Source organism: Ailuropoda melanoleuca, chromosome X, assembly GCF_002007445.2.
Source record: "Ailuropoda melanoleuca isolate Jingjing chromosome X, ASM200744v2, whole genome shotgun sequence".
In the NCBI taxonomy this organism is placed as follows: domain Eukaryota; kingdom Metazoa; phylum Chordata; class Mammalia; order Carnivora; family Ursidae; genus Ailuropoda; species Ailuropoda melanoleuca.
In genome coordinates this window covers 48,207,456-48,228,958 of record NC_048238.1, presented here as the reverse complement: position 1 = coordinate 48,228,958, position 21,503 = coordinate 48,207,456, and the positions used below count along the sequence as shown (strand labels likewise).

The 21,503-nt window shown below is 38.9% G+C and overlaps 1 protein-coding gene across 1 annotated transcript in view; it reads right to left on the bottom strand.

The window, feature by feature from the left end:
* Nucleotides 1-1,424: 1,424 nt before the first annotated feature.
* The window catches only part of HEPH (hephaestin), a 112,428-nt gene continuing 92,349 nt past the window's right edge, over nt 1,425-21,503 (bottom strand). Inside the window, 6 exon segments of the mRNA XM_034649026.1 lie at nt 1,425-1,657; nt 3,974-4,018; nt 6,975-7,137; nt 8,019-8,158; nt 13,285-13,510; nt 14,487-14,593. Of these exon segments, the coding sequence (XP_034504917.1) occupies nt 1,425-1,657; nt 3,974-4,018; nt 6,975-7,137; nt 8,019-8,158; nt 13,285-13,510; nt 14,487-14,593 (914 nt within the window).

The following is a 21,503-nucleotide window of genomic DNA, read 5'->3' as shown; positions in this document are numbered from 1 at the left end:
TGCTCAACTTCTAGTGAATGGCCTTGGGTAAAATTATTCTATCTGATCCTTTGTTTATTCAAATATAAAACAGTTTCACCCTGATAGAACTAAAACAAGTCAAATGCATGCAATCAGGTGTTAGATGCTTTGTAAAGTGCAAAGCATTACACATTTCAGTTATTATCTTCATTCTGTCTCTATGTCTTCTATTCTCCACTTGCCATGTAAAATGGTATTATGGATATTATAGTGAGGGTGGGTCATCTTATCTCATCCTTGCTTTATGTCTTGTCTGTCTGTTGTCTCTGACCAAGATCTCAGAGAGGCTTGAACTTACAGTGACAAAGGAATATTGCTTTGAGGTACAAGAGAGAAGGATTCTGTCCTATTAAAAAGTTCCCCAAATTGCAAATAGACCTTTTATACCCCCAATTGCAAGGAGTCCACAAGATCTGTGCCCACCTCTCCTTGCCCAATAGACAGGTTAAAGCCTTGTCTCAGCCCTCTATTTCCCTCTGGAAAATTTTCTTAGAATTTAAAAATATATTGGCACAAACAGCTTAAAATATGGTACCCACCATTCTGACTAAGACATCTTTTTCATTTCTAAAGCGCAAACATGCAGGCTCCACAACAGGATAAGCAGACCCATATTATACTCCCCCAGTTAGTGCTCCTTGCATCAATCATTGTCACAAACTCCCAGAGGCCACAGGGATCATTAAAATAACCATGTTCACTCTGACAGCCTTCTACCAAGTACATGAATGTATAGGATTTGTTGCCTAAAATATGAAAAGGACACCAAACATTCCCTTTAGTGTAACTGTGCCAGAAACTTGGAGGATTAACTTCCTGAGGAGCTTTTGGCTCCAGCGGTTGCAGGTACTCATAGCAACAATATTCCATTTACCCACTTCTCCAAAATAGTTTATTCTAAGGAGAATCAAAATAAAATTTTGATCCTCAAATCCCACCCCACTCACTCTCCATCATGCCCATTTTCTTAATCCTTAGTTTATATGTGGATTATCTTCACAGCTCACTGAACCTTGGATCAGAGTGAACTTGCCTAGGTCCTGAAAAGCAAAAGAAACCTAATCAATGAGTTTTACCCTTGGTATCTACTTTGTAAGAAAAATCAGTTATTAGGAATTTCCAGATCTTCCAAGTGTCAGTCGTTGATATAATCCAGCTGTTGAAATTTGTGGTATAGGATACAAGGGGATTCCCTCGTTCCAGCTGCCCAAGTGGAGAAAAAAAAATAAAGAGAAAGACAAGGTACATAATTTCCATGTAAATAAATAGGTGAAGAAATGCCCAGATGAGTTTGATTCCCCCTCTGCCTCTCTACCACCCATGTCCCTTTGACAGTGGGGTCAGTTAATAGAGCATGGCCTTCTGGGACTGCATTCAAGTTGTGCAGTTGCAGGATTCACCTGTTACTGCTTGAGGGACAGAAGCTTGAAGCTGTCATCCAGGATGGACCTCCTGTTGCGTCGTAGCTTTCTCTGACGATGCTGGTACCAGACCACACCACTAAGAGCCAGAGCAATGAGCAGGAGAATGACACTCATAACAATTAAAACAGAAGCCAGCATCTCAATATTCTTTACAGGGATTTGCATGCCCAGCATCCTCACATTGTCTTCTCCAATGTCTCTGAGGATTGTTGCTGAAATGGAATAAGAGAAAAATGGGAACCCTGGCTGGAGAGTACTCTAATGCAGCACTATTTGCAGTCAACTCCTGAGAAAGAGGAAATAACTCTGTTGAAACTGGACAGAGGAACTGCTCCTATCCCTAAAAAGACCAGCTGATGAAGACAGATTTAGAGGTTACAAAGAATTTGCATAACAAGACATCACAGCTGAGAAAGCCCTTATGAATTATTGTGGTCCCAATCCCCTATGGAAAGAACTGAAACTCAGAGTAGAAACATCCTTGATATATTTCTTCAAATATAGAAAAGCTTATGACATAAAAAAAAATAGTAATAAAGAGAATTGGATTTGGTTTGCATGTTTCCAGAGGATAGAATGGAGAGCAATGAGTAGAATCTTCAGGGAGGCAATATGACTCAATCATCTAACTTATCAATGCTCAATTTGACTATTGGACTATGACAACTGCCTGCCACTGTGCTGTCCGGTCTCTCACATTTTCAGGTCATGTAATACTGATGTCACATTGACCTTTCCAGGTGAAATAATCTGGTTGTCTTAGTTCCTGGCATATAGACTTTTGCTGATCTCCAATGAACCCACAGAGTAAAAATCAGAATCAGGCCAGGCATTCCAACTCTCACAATCAAGCTCTAATCTGCTTTTTAGAAGTTTTATCTTCTACTCTTTAGCCACAATAACTCATTTGTTTCCCAGAGTAAGTGACCCTCTTTCAGGCTCCCAAGACTTTCTGAAAACCCTTTCTCTCTTCACCTTTCTATACCCATCTTAAATGTTACAGGTCTCTGCAAGGCCTTCTTCAATTTAGCTGGGCAGTTAATGGTCCTTTCTTCTGTGTTCCCAAAGTATCCGTACAGTTTGTATTCCCATGATTTACTTGCCTGGGCCAACTGAACTAATCCCCCTCTCTTCTAGACTTCAGTATCTTGTTTTATAAAATGGTGATAAGAACCATACTTAGAGGTTTCTTGTGAGATTTAAGTGAGTTAATATTTATAAGATATTTAGTATAGCACCTGGAAGATAGCAAATGCACATTAACTGATAGCTGTTATTTTTTGCCCCTTTTTTAAAACAATGTGTACCAGCAGTGCAATTATTGTTTTTGTGTTTCTTTCCATATCTAAACAAAAATCTCCTGGAGACTAGTGAGTATGTCTTACTTGTTTTAGTGTCCCTGGAACTCAGCACATGTTTAATAAATATATAAATGGATGAAACAACATTCTTAAAGAATGGAGAGATGAAATATAATGAGTTCAAATGGAAGCTGGAAAACTTCCTAGTTCTGAGTTTACATTCTACCACTTACTCCTCTTGTGACCTTGGACAAATTACCTTCCATCTCTCAGTTTCTCATGTGGAAAATTATTCAGTTTTATTAGACCAACAGTTTTTGAGGTTTTTTTCCCCATTTGAAACCTTTCTAACAAGTAAGAGCTTATGAGTATGTATGTACATAGAAATATGTATTATGCATATCCAAATATACATACAAAATATATATATACGTACACACACATATATATATATGTATGGCATTCCACTCTCTCAGCCTCACCTTACGTTACCCCAATCCCTCCAGTACATACCCTAGTCCCCTGGTTGACAGTTTATAAATTACTTAGGGAGATCATCAGGACTTTTCCAAACATAACCGAAAAAAAAATTTCCAGACTAAACTGGAGACTAAATCTCTAAACTAATCTCTAAACTCCAGACTAAATCTCTAACGTCCCTTCTAGCTCTCATAACTTTGAATCTTTCTCAGTCCAGGTACAAATGGTGTGGGAGAGAATGAAAACACTATTTGGACCTAGTTTAGATAGGACAAGAATTTCTACTTTTTTGAATGGCAGAAATGGCTGGTTCCAAAGAGTCAGCTGTTTGGTATTCCATAGATACAAGAATAAAAATAGCTGATGCAGAATGTATGTATGGTATTGGTACTAGTTTCATACTATCTCTGTGAGTAGTTTATGTCTGTGTTACAGCTGCTTCAAGTCCAACCCAGCAAAAACCTGAATTTTCTTCCCCCTCACACATTAGGAGGGAAGCTAAAATAGCAACCTTTAACTGGGGATGAGGCTGTTTTCCTCAACTTAGGAAGTTGGGAGTGGAGGCCAAAGAGAATAAACCTGCTTAGAGAAGCTGAATCCTGTGTTCCTGTGTTTTAAATTCTTACAGAAATCTGCTAGTATTGTAGTCCACCTTTTGGTCAGTGAATCTCATCTTTTAGAGGCACTACACCTCTCCCCAAGTACATACCACATGTAACTACCCAGTTTGTGCATTATTCTCCTTACCTTTTCCAATATCTTTGGTGATGGTGGTGATAGTGCTTACATGTTCTGGAAAAAGGAAAACAAGAAGATAATTAACTTTGTTATTATTCCTACCAATCCACAGTTTTGCTGTGGGCATTGGCATTGGTTAGAGGAATTTTTCTGTGGTATCTGAAGCAAAATGAAGGTACCTGGAATTAACTACCTTATGGTCAAAGTAAATATTGGTTTATGGATTTGATTTTGAGTAGTGACAAAAATATAAGCAAAAACATAGGCTTAGGAGTACAAAAAGTAAGTCACCCCTCTGCCATTATGTACATATTTATTGGTACTTCCTATCCACATCTTTTTTTTTTTTTTTGGTCACCCTTTCCTACTCTCCCTTTAGGAAATTTCTATTCCTTGTCAAAACTACATCCCTAAATATTCAAACTCTTCTCAGAACACTTCTTCCTCTTCTGGCTTTAATGAAGCTATGCTCTTCTCTGAGGACTATGCTTCCCTTATATCCTCTCAATGCTGCTTTGAGATAATTGTTCCTCTCCCCTTTTTTTGTGGTAAACATCTGTCTCATTTAAGGCTTATATTATTTGGTAAGAAAACCCACAACCATTTTTTATCACTGCTACATAGAAGTTATTTTCATTCATGGAATGAATGTGGTTACTGGCTCAGTCTTCCTCTTTCTCAATTCCCACCATTCACCACTCAAGCTTCATAGTTTCTGGAACTTTTAACTCCAACAATTTTACATCTACTCTTATTCTATCAATGTCTCCTGTGGTCACATTTGTCTTATTGTTCAGAACTGCTCCATCTCAGAAATATAAAATCTAACAGCCTTCTTCTATTCCTTCAGTGCTTTAATGCTATTTATTCCATTTAACCTGTTATCCTCACTTCATAAAGAGCTCTAGATCTGGATCCTTCCATTTTTTCCCCTAAACTATCAGCTTCATCCTGTCTTTCCCCCCCCCATTCCTAGTCTGGCTAGACTCTATGGTATATCACCTCAACTACTAACTTACTAGGAGTGTTAAAAATCATTTACCAAAAACAACAGTAGCTATGCTTTTCCTGTGTTTTGTCTGATTTGCTGAATATTGGTGGAGAAAGTTCATGTAATTGTAAATATCAGTATTCTTTGTGTCCAACTTCAGGCCCTCAATGCTGCCTGCCAATAATTAATTGATTTTCCTTTACTAAGAGTAAACTTTGTTTTCCCATCTCCTGGAGTGTTATTTCAAACCTTAGCCCACTCTCTTCAAGTTCCTTATCCTACCAACTATCCTTCACTCTCAGCAAATGACTGTTTTCTCTCTCACAAATGAAGCAAAGACCATAAAATGGAAATATTCTTTCTGACAAGCCCCTCACCCAAACTTACACATCAATCATTTTCTTTTCTGTCCTTTCTCCCTTTTAGTAAACAAACAAAAACTTACTCCAGTCTAATTTTTCATTTTAGCTCCAGTTTTCATCCCCTGTTTCCTCACCAGGAACCTGGTTTCAACAATTAGTCCTTTCTTCCCTATCTGTCTTCAACTATTTCCTTTGGTTGGCCAGTTAGCACATATGTAGTTGGAACAATATTGACTTAGACTATCGTGAGATATAAACAAACAAAAAAGCACATAGGTGAGCTTTATGGGCTGGCTCATTGTCAGAGGTATGAGCTATCCTTATTCATGGAAGATATCTGATGATATGTATTGTGGTTGTATGTTGTCTATTAAATGGTCCAGATTTTGGTTGACTCATTATTGGAGACAGATAGAACCTGTTATCTTGAATCTATAGAATATACATTTTAAAGATTTTATTTATTCATTTGAGAGAGAGAGAGAGGATGAGTGAGGGGGAAGAGGCAGAGGGAGAGGCAGACTCCCCACTGAGCAGGGAGCCCAACATGGGACTCGATCCCAGGTCTTTGAGTTCACGACCTGAGCAGAAGGAGATGCTTAGCCGACTGAGCCACCCAGGCACCCTAAATCTATAGCATCTTGATGACACATCAATTCATCACTTAACTTTGGTTCTAAGGACTGAGAAAACACAACAAAGAATTCTGTGGACCTATCTGGGTAGTAAGGAATAGTACTAGGAGTAGTGAGTTGAAGCCACATTTTAGCACTATGGGTTACTAGAGAACAAAGTTTTTCAAAGATACAGGCTATCATAATGGACAGTTTCTCTTTCTCTGGGGGTAAATAGCAGAATTGTGTTCTCTACCCTGGTTTGATAAGTTTGTTTGAATGCCCAAAGACATTTTCAAACTTTCTATTTCCACTGATAAAGTGCCAGTGACTGGAAATCCTAGACTCAGGTCAAGAGGCTCTTAAACAATTAATGACCCAAAGACACAAAGTCCATGGCAGCCTAAACTTCTATGTTCTTGGTGATGAACAACTATTGATTGGTAAAGAAATTACCCCAGCAATTCACTCTCCATATAATTATATAAGACAAAACATTTTTTTTTTTACCTTTGGTAGCAACTTTTTCTGGGATAAGCTGTAATTGAAGGCCAATATCTCCACCTAGCTTTAGATCAAATTGTTCCAAGACAGAAAGAACTTTTTCACAAGCCCCACAAAACAGATCAATTAAGAAGTGACTATCAGAATTATATTTTTTAAAAGAAAGAACTCATTTGCAAGATATCTTGAGATAGCACCTCTAAGGATTCTTAAAATAATAAATTCATATTCAAATGACATATATTTCAAAGGAAGCATATCTATGCTAAGCATCAATGCATAGAGCCTAATGAGTTTCATGTTGTGTCAACCAATGTGAAATCAATAGGTGTCAAAGTAATTAGGAAGTGGCAAGAACAAGGGGGCAAAGGAGAATGAGAAATATTAGCTGGGAGAACACCTGGGTGGGCATGCTCTGTCTTAATTAGTGGTTCTTCTGGGATCAGAAAAACAGGTGGAAGGGATTTCTGGGATTAACTGGTTCCTGTAGGCTACATAAAGCACTTGAAAATTTCCAGTCTTGGAAAGTAAGACCTTACCTCTTTGGGACAAGACAGTAAAGAGGGTCTCCATACCAGCATGGATGTGATCAGAAACATGGCAGTGCATCAGCCATGTCCCAGGGTTACTGGCTACCATCTCCACAACCTCAAAGGTCCCCGGAAACAGATCTACCACATCTGCCCGGTAGCTCTCTCCATTCTGAAAAAAAGATTGGGGGTGGGGGAGAGGAAATGAAGGGTAAAGAGATAATCTCAGTGCTTATAGGAACTAAAAAAGCTTAGATGTCCCAATCAGGGACATGGGACTCCAAGATTCATAGATCAGAGAGCAGCTTAAAGAGTTCACCTTATCCATCTTCCCTATAAACCCACCCACACAACCAAATCAACAGAGACCCTCTCTTCCTACTTTTTCTTAAAGTGCCCCGAAGTAAAAGACATCCCAGCTTCCTCTGGGGGCTAAAACTAATATCTCCATACTTTTCAGCAGGCTGACGTCTGGGGAATTTAGTTTAAGACTTGACTCCTAGGAAGGAAACACATATTTCCTTTAGAAATTGAACTCAATTTAGTTTCCCTTCCATGCTATCACCTTTATCACACTTCCATATCTTTAATTCTGTATCAATGACTTCAACTCTGCTCCCTTTCCCTAAGACTAAATCTTTTTTTTAAACCTGTATGTTGTTCATGTAGCTCTTGAATTGAAGTTCTTCTGATAATGGATTGAGAACTTCCATAGATTCTGAGCTATCACTCTGAAGTTTCTTGCTCTGAAGATCACTGTTCACCATCTCTCCAGTCCTTGTCTGATATCCAATTACATTGATTTCTTCAACCTACCTATACCATAAATGAGCTACTCATTTCTTCTATACTAGAAGGAAAAGCTAAGGACTAGAGGGAAGTGACTGACCCTGGAATACACAGCCAAACTAGAATTCCCAGCTCAATTCTCCATGTACAAGACCTCTTCTCTTTTAACTAATATCTTGTTCCTTAAGAAGTTGTTCCCTGCCTCCTTAATGACTATCAAAGCATTCCTCTAATCATTTTTGAGGTATTCAGCCCTTTTCTTACCCGATAAAGGAAGCTCTCTGCATGGAAGTGGACAGTGTGTAGGTCAATATCTTGGCCCATGGCCAGCATGTACCAGGCCACTCGTTCTCCTTGGTACATGGTAAGACCCTTGAGGTTGCTGTAGAGCTTTCCATTAATGGCTGTAAAAAAAAAAGTTTCATTTCTCTCATTCAACTTCCCATTGCCACGGCTTTAGAGCTACTCCTTATCATGTCTGATGATAGCAATAACTTGTTAACATCTCTAATCTCTAGCCCATTTGCCTCCCTTCAGTCTTTCTTACACATTGGTGTTATCAGAGTGGTCTTTCTAAATAAATAACCTGACCATGTCATTCTACTGCTTAAAATACTATAATAGCTCTCATTCTCAATGGGAAAAAACTGAGAGATTTTTGCCTAAGATCAGGAACACGGCAGGGATGTCCACTATCACCACCATTGTTCAACATAGTACTAGAAGTCCTAGCCTCAGCAATCAGACAGCAAAAAGAAATAAAAGGCATCTGAAATGGCAAAGAAGTAGTCAAACTCTCACTCTTCACAGATGATATGATACTTTATGTTGAAAACCCAAAAGACTCCACCCCAAAACTGCTAGAACTCATACAGGAATTCAGTAAAGTAGCAGTATATAAAACCAATGCACAGAAACCAGTTGCATTTCTATACACCAACAATGAGTCAGAAGAAAGAGAAATTAAGAGATTGTTCCCATTTACAATTGCACCCAAAGCCATAAGATACCTAGGAATAAATCTAACAAAAAAGGCAAAGGATCTGTACTCTGAAAGCTATAGAATACTCATGAAAGAAATTGAGGAAGACAAAAAGAAATGGAAAAACGTTCCATGCTTATGGATTGGAAGAACAAATATTATTAAAATGTCTATGCTACCTAGAGCAATCTACACATTCAATGCAATCTCTATCAAAATACCACCAACTTTTTTCACAGAAATGGAACCAATAATCCCAAAATTTGTAAGGAACCAGAAAAGACCTCAAATAGCCAGAGGAATGTTGAAAAAGAAAACCAAAGCTGGTGACATCAAAATTCTTGACTTCAAGCTCTATTACAAAACTGTAATCATCAAGACCGTATGGTACTGACACAAAAATAGACACATAGATCAATGGAACAGTATAGAGAACTCAGAAATGGACCCTCTACTCTATGGTCAACTAATCTTTGACAAAGCAGGAAAGAATATCCAATGGAAAAAAGACAGTCTCTTCAACAAATGGTGTTGGGAAAATTGGACAGCCACATGCAGAAGAATGAAACTGGACCATTTTCTTACACCATACACAAAAATAGACTCAAAATGGATGAAAGACCTAAATGTGAGACTGGAATCCATCAAAATCCTTGAAGAGAACACAGGCCTCTTCGACCTTGGCCACAGTAACTTCTTCCTAGATACATCTCCAAAGGCAAGGGAAACAAAGGCAAAAATGAACTATTGGGACTTCATCAAGATAAAAAGCTTTTGCACAGCAAAGGAAACAATCAACAAAAGTAAGGCAACCCACAGAACGGGAGAAGATATTTGCAAATGACATGTCAGATAAAGGGCTAGTATTCAAAATCTATAAAGAACTTATCAAACTGAACACGTGAAGAACAAATAATCCAATCAAAAAATGGGCAGAAGACATGAACAGACATTTCTTCAAAGAAGACATCCAAATGGCCAACAGTCACATGAAAGAGTGCTCAATATCACTTGGCATCAAGGAAATACAAATCAAAACCACAATGAGATACCAACTCACATCAGTCAGAATGGCTAAAATTAACAAGTCATGAAATGAGAAATGTTGGCTAGGATGTGGAGAAAGGGGAACCCTCTTACACTGTTGGTGGGAATGCAAGCTGGTGCAACTGTCTGGAAAACCTCAGTATGGAAGTTCCTCAAAAAGTTGAAAATAGAGCTACCCTATGACCCAGCAATTGCACTACTGAGTGTTTACTCCAAATGTAGTAATCCAAAGGGGCACCTGAACCCCAATGTTTATAGCAACAATGTCCATAATAACCAAACAATGGAAAGAGCCCAGATGTCCATTGACAGATGAATGGGTAGAGAAGATGTGGTATATATACACAATGGAATATTACACAGCCATCAAAAAATAAAATCTTGTCATTTCCAATGATGTGGATGGAACTAGAGGGTATTATGTTAAGCAAAATAAGTCAATCAGAGAAAGACAATTATCATATGATCTCACTGATAATGTGGAATTTGAGAAACAAAGCAGAGGATCATAGCAGAAGAGAGGGGAAAAATGAAATGAGACAAAAGCAGAGAGGGAGACAAACTGTAAGAGACTCTTAATCTCAGGAAACAAACTGAGGGTTGCTGGAGCAGAGGGGATGGGTGGGGATGGGGTGGATGGGTGATGGACGCTGAGGAGGGTATGTTTTGTGATGCACTCTGTGTATTATGTAAAACTGATGTATCACAGACCTGTACTCATGAAACAAATAATACATCATATGTGAATAATAATTTTTTAAAAAACCACTATAATAGCTCTCTCCTGCATAAAAGATCAAGACCATGGCTCCTTAGTTCAGCTAGCATGGTACTTCAATATATAAGCCCAAACCACATTCCCATACTCGTGTCTCATTATCTAACACATTTATTCCAATTAGCGTGTTTTATTCAACATCCCCCATATGTCCCCATATGCATGTTCTTTGTGTACTTGCTCATGCTTCTGATCTTTTCCCCCTAGAAATTCTCCCTTCTTTTATTCATCTTTTCAAAGCCCAGTCAGAACTTCACCTTATCCAAGAACACTTGCTTCACCTAGCTCCTCTCAGTACCTCTCATTCCCTGAACATCCGTCTACCTCTGAACCCCACCAATATTGTTTGTACCACTACTTGGAACTCACCAGAAACTCCCTTGTACACTTACTTATCTTTTAATTTGTGGAAGCTCATATCCCCAACTAGACTATGGGTTCCTAGTAAGCAGGAAATGAATGTATGTACTATACTAATATAGTTTCCTTGTATTCTTCAGAGCACCAAGCAGACACCTGAGCCTACAACATATGCTAAATAAAAAGAATTTGTCATGTCCTTGGACTTTATAATGATATTAATGCATGGGTCTCATTATCTGTTTCTTCCCAGGCCATATCCTATGCTCTGAAGACAACAAACTACCCATAGCCATGTTAATTCACATTGTCAGGACTATGTCCGGGACATATTCCTGTTCCCTTCATGTTCTTATGGAGGGGAAGTAATTTTTACTTTACACTCCAAGAGGGGAAATAATGGGAGGAAAATTTATACTCTGTCTCTACTTACCCCAACTAAATTGTGAATTTGAAAAAAGGAACTAAAAAATGCTCAACTCCACCTCCTCTGAATCTTCTATCTCTTGAATCAATCTGACCACAGAAAATAATGCAAATAGATTTACTATGCCACTATAGAGAAGATTCTACCCCTGCAAAGGGGAGGGCTATTGTTGTTTATTTATGTCAATGTCAGGGTAGAAAACCTATCCACTACAGGGGTAGTATTAGCAAGTCCATTTAGTTTCAGAAATAAATTCAGTTTTCCAATTAGCCTTCTTAGTAAGCTCACACTTGAACTTAAGATTCTCTATCTTTTTTTTTAATTGGTTCAGGAATCTGGAAAAGAAGGGAAGAATATATTATTTATTTTCCCTCAGACCCCAACATTATCTTTCTTTTTTTTAATGTTTTTTTATTATATTATGTTAGTCACCATACAGTACATCCCTGGTTTCTGAAGTAAAGTTCGATGATTCATTAGGTGCATATAACACCCAGTGCACCATGCAATACGTGCCCTCCTTACTACCCATCACCAGTCTATCCCATTCCCCCACCCCCCTCTCCTCTGAAGCCCTCAGTTTGTTTCTCAGAGTCCATAGTCTCTCATGCTTCATTCCCCCTTCTGATTACCCCCCTTTCTTTATCCCTCTCTTCCCCTACTGATCTTCCTAGTTCTCATGTTCCATAGATGAGAGAAATCATATGGTAATTGTCTTTCCTGCTTGACTTATTTCACTTAGCATTATCTCCTCTGGTGCCATCCATGTTGCAGCAAATGTTGAGAACTCATTCTTTCTGAAAGCTGAGTAATATACAATGGAATATTGCTCAGCTACCAGCATTATCTTTCTATCTCCAGTACCAGCATTCAGAAAGAGCTCAACAGATACCTGATAAATAAGTAGATGGACTGACACCTGAAGAGTTTAGATGAATTAACACATTAACAGATAGAAATGGGCTTTACCTAAACAAATGGGCACTAATAAGGTCTAACTATGCCCTAATTCCTTTTTTCTCCTGGGCAAATTATTTCTCTGATTTGACAGGAACTAGAAAGTTCACATCATTCATTTTGTGACTCTTCTATTCCAATGTGAATCACTTTTATTTCCATCAAGGGGAAATTGCTAAAATCTATGTGACAATGAGATACTAATTTTGAGTTCCATTGGAGTCACTATCAAAGCTGCACCTTCTTCGCAGGTTAGGTCAAAGAAATATTGCACTAGAAAGGATGGTGAGAAATCACTTCATACGTTTCAATGTATTTAACTTCTCACTCAGATTTTTCTCATTTGTGAAATGATACACAGATCTCTGAAATAAAGGAAGACTTGGATGTGCAATTTCCTTCCAAAATACATCCAAGCATCAAAAAGCTCTTCATTGTATGTAATATAAATCCAACATTCTATTCTCTGAGGCTCTCTCCTCCAATGCTTCTATCTGTAAATTGAAACTTTGTTTTGAAAATAGACTAAAAGACAAGCTGACTTCATCCATCTATATTGGAATCTATTGAGAAAGCAGATCCCAGATTCAGAGTGGTAAAGAAATAAGATGATATTGAGAGACTAAACTCAGGATTTGAAGCAGAGGGCCCATAAGCAGCCAACTTGCCAGGTATATTGAGGGTAATAAACGTCCATATTATTTTTTTAGTGTGTTAATGTATGCTGGTGTCACTACAACTTTAGAGAGTCAGCCTCTTGCTTTATGAATACCTGATCTCATGTGGACTGCTTATCTGCTTTGTGTATATAAATGTACAATAGTAAGAGACAGTTTTAAGTTGTCCACTTACCACCTTCCTACCTTCCTTCCCATCCTTTCAAGAATTATGCTCCCTTAGGTAGTGATGGGCCTATCATATACCCCCATCCAACCAGTGGGGAGTTCTTTGGAAGAGGGATAGGTTCTTTTCTACAGACCATGCATTTTATTGCTCTCCAGAAAAGCCTCATCCTGTAGGTTAACACGGCCTGACTCCTGGGGCCCATGGGTTGCCACATTCTCTTCCAGATACCAAGACTGGTTCTCATCAAAGATCAAGAATAACAAAGCAAATTCTCGGTCCATGTCATTCCGTCCTCCATAGGGCTCCAGGGTACCCTTTCGGCAGATGGTCAAGGGTCCAATCAGGCCACTATACATGTCCTGAGAATGGGAAAAAGGAAGACACAGTAAACAAAATTGAGTTCCTGGGTAGCAGTTCTCTAAATGGTGAAAGTCTGACATCCAAGTCTACTTTGCTCAGCACTGTATCATAATGTCTTACATTCATAAGCACCTCCACTTGTTATCTGAATCCATCCTCGGAACCATCTTGGGACACAGGTTAGCTGTACTATCCAACCTATACTATAACTAGGCTGGTCTATCAATTGATCACCAAACCCATAAGGCACTTTCACTACCCAGTGCTTTTCCTCATGCTTTTTTTTTCCTTCCTATTATGCCTTCCCTCTTCCCTCTTCCTTATCTTATGGTATACTGCTATTTAGATTCCAAGGTTTAAAGTACATGCACCTTCCATTGTGGTGCCTTCTCCAGGTTCTCTTTCATTATCTCCTCCTCCAAGCAGAAGTAATTACTCTCTCATGGACCCTCTACAGCACTTTCCATTATATGGTTTTTACAGAGCTGATATATAGATAGATTATAGATAGATAGATAGATATACATATATCTGTATCTTAAGATTTTTATCATCCAAAGCACCAAGTAAAATGCTTAAAATAGTCTCTCAATAAATGATTGCTGACAGCAGACTGAATGGTTGGCTAGATAGATAAACTCATTTTCCAGGCGAGGAAACAGGGAGATAGTCATCTAAAGTCACTCCAAAGGCAAGAGTGAACCAAATTTGGGGCTAAAACTCAAATCTCTTGACAATCAAACCTAGGCTTTTTAAGTGAGAGCATATTGACTTATAGGATCCATGAAGAAGAAACAAAGAAGAAAACCCTTAGGACAAATATGTGGTGCTACCTATTCCCCTCATCCCTCCTTCTATCTATTAAAATAAGCCCCATATTTGACAAATTTTCTCCAAACTATGGGCTCCAGTATTTCAGGGCTGGGCTCTGCCCATTTATGAAACTCACCTCCAGGAAACCAATATTGTCTTTACCTTGATGGGATCCACTGCAGAATAATAGATCCAGGAAACACAAGCAGAATCATTGGGCCCTGGGCCAGACCTTTCTGGGATGTTCCATTGGTAAGTGAGAACCTCGCCTAGGAAGGTAGTAGGGATTGCCAGTTGGGCCATGTCAAATTTCCCCCCCAAATCTCAGGTCCCCCAAGAGGCTGTGGTGGGTGAGTCTCAGGACCTTTAATATCTTTTTCTATTATTTCCACACCAGTCTCCATTCTATTTTTGTGACTTTGTTTTTCTCCCTCCTGAGACACCCTCAGCCTCTCTTCTACTATCCCTATCTTTAAGAGCCTTGGTCCAATCCTCTGGTAAAGCAGTTCTGATATTGTTCTCTCTGCTTACAATGTCCTCCCTCCTTTGTTTTTGGTTCTCCTTTTCCTGCTGCTGCTTCTTATATTCAGTTGTTTCCCCAAGGTTCTGTCCCTAGTCCCCTCCTTCCTTTCTCCATACTCTCTCTATGGAAGCTTTTAGCTACCTTCTGGTGTCAGTTATGATATAGTACTGGTAATTCATAAACACTTAACCAGATCTCCCTTGCCATTAAGCTCCAATCTGAAATTTTTAATTAGATACTGGACAACTTTAAATATTGTCCTGACAACACATCAAAAACCAAAATTGTTCTGAATTCACCTCCCTCCTTTGAAAAAAGAACCTTTTAACTTAATGTGTAATGATATCAAAACCCTTCTACTTACCCAGACTCAAAACTTTAATCTTCTTTGTCTTCCCACCTTTACACAGTCAACATGCAACCAAATAGTAAGTTCTATTGATTATACCTCTATAATACATTGTATTACCATTCTATCCTCTTTCCAATTCCCAATACTACTGCCTTAGGATAGATCCTTATTTTCTCAAATGGACTATTACAAAACCCCCTAACATGTTTCCCCGCCTCCAAGTTTTGTCCTCTCCAATCCGTCTTCTAACTGATGTCATATTAATTTTGTAACAGTTTTACTGAGCTGTAATTTGCATATCATACAACTCACCCATTTAAAGTGTACAATTCAATACTTTTTAGTATATTCACAGGATTTTGTAACATCACCACAATCAATTTTTAAAAGATCATTACGACTAAAAAAAAAAATCTCTTCACTCTTCAGCCATCATTCCCCGATCACCTGCTCACCCAAGCCCTGGACAACCACTAACTACTTTATGTCTCTATAGATATGCCCATTTTGAGTATTTTATACAGATTCAATTATACAGGATGGATGTCAGCAAATTGGTAAACTAAGGAGGTCTCAGTGCTCATTTCTTCCCACCATAACAGTAAAATAAGGAAAATAAGGAATAAACAACTATATACCCACACAAATAGCTCTAAGAGAGCTTCAGAATATAATGAAGAAATTGTAGCAACATGACAGGGCAAAAACCTGAACATAGCTATATAAAAAAGTGTAGGAAGTATCTTACCTACATCATCCCTGTCTGGTGCAGCTGGTACCAAGGGGGAGCAGTCATGGGGGAAGAGAAAAGAAGGTGTACCCTAGCAACCCTCACCACCACCACCAGGGAGTCTTTCTTGGCACTGACCCCAGCTGACTGAGCTGCCTGGAGTCCATGCCCTTCTGCCACTTCTACAAGCAAGGATCATTACCACTCTGTCCCAACCCAAGAAAAAGTTGTAGCTTATCTGCCCCCTCAAAGCTTATCTTTCCCCCCAAGGAGAAGCCCCAAGGAGCCACTGCTAACCTTCCCTCTAACCAAGGAGTCACAGGTTATTTGTTTCCAGCTCCACAAGGAGTCATTGCCACTGTGTTTCCTCAAAGAAGGAGCTACTACTGCTATACTTCTTAGGAGACACCACCATGACATCCTCCCAAGAAGATGCTACCATTCCATGCCCCACACCCAGAAAAAACTGCTGCTCTTCTGCTCATTCCCTCTCAGGAAAGAATCACCAATATTGGATTTTTCAGGAGAAGGAGCCATTGTTTTCTGCCCTACCCCAGAAGGAGCTGGTTGCACTCCACATACCCCACGAAGAAGAAGCTGCTTTAACTCTCCACCCAAAGAGCCACAGACATTCTGTTCCCCCCAAAGGAGACATCAACAGACCCAAACCCCCTAAGAAAGAGCCACTTATGTCCTGTCCCCCCGCAAGGAGCCATCACCTCTGTGTTCCCCTAGGGTAGAAACCACTACTGCACTGATCCTCAATACAAGGAACTGCTGTTGCTCAGCCCCCAAAAGTAGCCAGCTCTGCTATGGCTTCCTTACTCAGAAGGAACCCCTGCTGCTCCACTCCCCCAGAAGCAGCTGCCACTTTTCACTTTCTTGATGGTATACTGTGAAGTACACTTTTTTTTTTAATTTTGAGGAAGTCCAATTTATTTTTTAGTCACTTGTGCTTTTAGTGTTGTATCTAAGAACCATTTTCTAACTCAAGATCACAAATTTTTATGTTTTCTTTTAAATTTTTTGTAACTTTAGCTCTTATATTAAGGTGTTTGATCCATCTTGAGTTTGTTTTTCTATATGGTGAGAGGTAGAGGGTCCAATTCCATTGTTTGCATATCGGTATCTACTATATCTCAGCACCATTTGTTGAAAAGACTATAATTTCTCCATTAAATAGTCTTGGCACCCTTGATAAAAATTAATTGACCATAAATATAAGGTTTTATTTCTGTACTCTCAATTCTATTCCTTTAGTCTATGTATCTTTTTGCCATTACCACAAGTCTTGATTATTGTAACTTTATAGTAAGTTTTGAAATGGGTAAGTTAAGTTCTCCAATTTTGTTATTCTTTTTGAAGATTGTTTTTGCTATGTGATATCAATTTTTTGTTCAAGTCATTCTTCTGTTCAAAATTTTAATGGCTCCCTTACACCCAAAGAGTGAAGTCTAAACACTTCATCCAAGCATCTAAGTGCTTTCTAACTCAGTCCTGGCTTTTCTTTTAGCCTTATTTCTTACTCTTCCTACTTTTGCAAAATAGACACTGGCCAAACTTAACTAATTATTTACCTCTGAGCATATCCCATACTTTCACAGCTCCATGTTTTGATCATGTTCTCTTTACCTAAACCATCCTCCAACCTTTCCACTGAGTTTTAGATTCCTTTATTCAACTGCCTACTTGACACTTAAAGTTGTTTAATTTTCATCTCAAACTCAACATATCAAAAATATATCTTTGACTTCTCTCTCAAATCTACTCCTCCTGTCTCAGTAGTGAAACCAATAGTTCAAGACAAAAATAAGGAGGTTTTTTTTGTTCTTTTCTCCCATATCTCATATCCATTGGCACTTCCTGAGGGATCTTCCTAAGAAATATATCCCCATCCATCCATTTCTATTTGTCTCCACAGCTACTACCCTAGTCTATGCTATCATCTTCTGTCACCTGAACAACCATAGTAGATATCTAAATGGCCCCTCCCATAACACATGCCCCACATAAAAACAAATGTAACCTTTTAAAATATAAAGTAGACAATGCTACCTCCCTGCAATATCTTTCCATTACTATTACAATGAAATAAAAGCTCCTTACTATGAATTGCAAAACTTAACATAATATCTCTGATTTTTATCTCTCCAAATCCATTTCCTACTCTTACCTGTATTACTCAGTATGCTATAGCTACACTGCCTCCTTCTTACTCCTCAAACACACTGAGATTATTCCTGTTTCAAGCTATTTATACTGATGGGTCAAGCTGTTCTGAAATTTTCTTAATTGGATCATTCCTATGTATCATTCAAATATCAGTCCAAACATCATTTCCTCAGAGGGGTCTGTGTTTTATTTAAAATTATAACACGAAATCATTTTATTGTAAAACCATTAAAAAATGGTAATTGAATGAATGAAACCTCATGAATGAAAGAATAAAATTATGTTGCTTTCTCTTTTCTATCTTTTTAAAATTTTTTATTACATTATGTTAGTCACCATACTGTACATCATTAGTTTTTGATGTAGTGTTCCATGATTCATTGCTTGCATAAAACACCCAAGGCTCCATGCAATATGTGCCCTCCTTCATAGCCATCACCAGCCTATCCCAGTCCCCCACCCCCTCCCCTCTGAAACCCTCAGTTTGTTTCCCAGAGTCCATAGTCTCTTGTGGTTCATTCCCCCTTCTGTTTACCCCCCTTCATTTTTTCCTTCCTTCTCCTACCGATCTCCCTGCTATTTCTTATGTTCCATAAATGAGTGAAACCATATGATAATTGTCTTTCTCTGCTTGACTTATTTCACTTAGCATAATCTCCTCCAGCCCCATCCATGTTGCTGCAAATGTTGGGTTCCTTCTGATGGCTGAGTAATATTCCATTGTATATATGAACCACAGCTTCTTAATCCATTTGTCAGTTGAAGGGCATCTCGGTCCCTTCCGCAATTTAGCTATTGTGGACAATGCTGCTATGAACATTGGGGTGCATGTGGCCCTTCTCTTCACTCTGTCTGTATCTTTGGGGTAAATACCCAGAGTGCAATCGCTGGACCATAAGGTAGCTCTATTTTTAACTTTTTGAGGGACCTCCACACTCAGAGAGGCCTGTTCTGACCATAGTAGACAAGCTTTCACCTCTGTACCCAGAATACATAAAGAATTCATGAGTCAACAATATGAAAACAAACAACCCCATTAAAAATAGGTACATTTTTGAAAAGACATTTCACTATTTTGAACTCTAAGGAGCAGGAAGATGTGGCAGAGTAGAGAATCCTAGGCTCGCTTCATCCCATGAACACAATGAGATAACTATCAAATCAGCTTAAATACCACAGACATTGACCTAAAGTCTGATGGAACAGAATTCACAACTAAAAGGACAGAAGAGGCCACATCAAAGAAGGTAGGAAGTGTGGAAACATTGTTAAGGGAAAAATTGGACCATAACTGTTGTGGAGGGGGGGGAAGGGTGAGAGAGAGAGAAACACATAGGGAATTCACAAGTTTGTTTCCCCAAAATCATTGACTTGGAAATGAGGGGGGCTGAATTTTGGGAGTTCTAACAATCACCTGGGCTTAAACCCTGGAGCTTTAAAAGTCAGTGGGATTGGCTGGGATAGAGCCTGGAGGGCACTGCATTGTTCCTGGAGAGAAAGCAGGCAAACAATTCTGGGGCAGATAACATGGAAACAACTATCTGAAAAATGCTTTGGGCACAGAGTTGGGAGATAATTTGGTCTTATCAGATTGTGTCCCTGAGAGGCAATGTTCATGGAGACAGCTCTCCAGGAACAAAAGAGCTGGCCAGTGCCATCCTCCTCCCCTACCCCTCAGTATAAACACAGAACCACCTGTGGGAAGCAACATAGCACCAACACTAGCTGTCTAACTTAACTTATACCAAGGCCCACCACCTGTGCTCTGAAGGAACTGCCCTTCTCAGTCATCTTGCCTCAGGCCCAGTGTGATGATCCCTTCCCCAAGAAGGCCAGCACAAACACCTGCCCACACCACGTCTCCTGACCAGAGAGTTTGCAGGGCCTCACATCCTGTGAAAGTGGTGACAGGACTCATTTCATAAGCAAATCAGAACACACCTAATTAAAACTCACCACATTCAGCCAGAACAAAACACTGCCCACAGCAGGCAAGGAGAACCTCTACAGACTGGCCTAGAGGAAAGAACAGCCAAAACACAACAGCAGAGTGCATGCAGCACACACCAGAGATACTCCCTGAAGCACCAGGCCCTGGGCAATACATAACATCTTCTTCATTACATTACTTTCAGAGGCAGGAGACGTAACAGGCTTTTCCAAAACAGAAGAAGGCAGACACTTAGACATGAAAAAAAGAGGAATTTATTCCAAATGAAAGAAAAAGATAAGCCATAGCCAGAGATCTAAGCAAAATGGTATAAGTAACATACCTGATGAAGAATTTAAAGCAATGATTATAAGGGCACTCACTGGGCTTGAGAAAAGAATAGAAGACATCAGTGAGACCCTTACCACAGAGATACAAGTTAAAAAAATCAATCAGAGAAGAGTGCATTAAGTAAGATTAGAAACACATTTGATGCAATGAACAGCAGGCTAGAAGAAGCAGAGGAATGAATTTGTGACCTAGGAGATAAAGTAATAGAAAGTAATGGAGCTGAACAAAAGGGAGAAATAAGAATTATGCAACATGAAAACAAACTTAGGGAACTCAATGACTCCATCAAATGTAATAATATTCATATTATAGGAGTCCCACAAGAAGAAGAAAAGAGAAAAGGAAGCAAAAAATTTATTTGAAGAAATAATAGCTGAAAACTTCCCTTATCCAGGGCAAGGAAACAGACATCTAAATCCAAGAGGCACAGAGAACTCCCATCAAAATCAACTGAAACAGGACAACACCAAGACATACTGTAATTAAATTGGCAAAATACAATGAGAAATGAAAATATTAAAAGAAATAAGAGAAGTCCTTAACTTACAAAGGAAAACACATAAGACAAGATAGAGATTTTTCAACAGAATCCTGGTAAGCCAGAGGAAGTAGAATGATATATTCAAAGTGATGAATGGGGAAAATCTGCAGCCAAGAATATTTTATCCAGCAAGGCCATCATTCAGAACAGAAGGAGATTTGTAGTCTACCTTGGAGAAATGTCTTTTCATGAAATACTCAACATCACTCAGCATCAGAGAAATACAAATCAAAACTGCAATGAGATACCACTTTATACCAGACAGAATGTCTAAAATGTATGACTCAGGAAACAACAGATGTTGGCTAGGATGCAGAGAAAGGGGAAACCTCTTACACTGTTGGTGGGAATGTCAACTGGTGCAGCCACTCTGGAAAACAGTATGGAGGTTCCTCAAAAAGTTAAAAGTAGAACTACCCTATGATGCCACAGTTGCACTACTAGTTATTTACCCAAAGGATACAAAAATACTAATTTGAAGGGAAACATGCACCCGATGTTTGTAGCAGCATAATCTATAACACCTAAATTATGGAAAGAGCCCAGATGTCTATTGACAGACGAATGGATAAAGAAGATG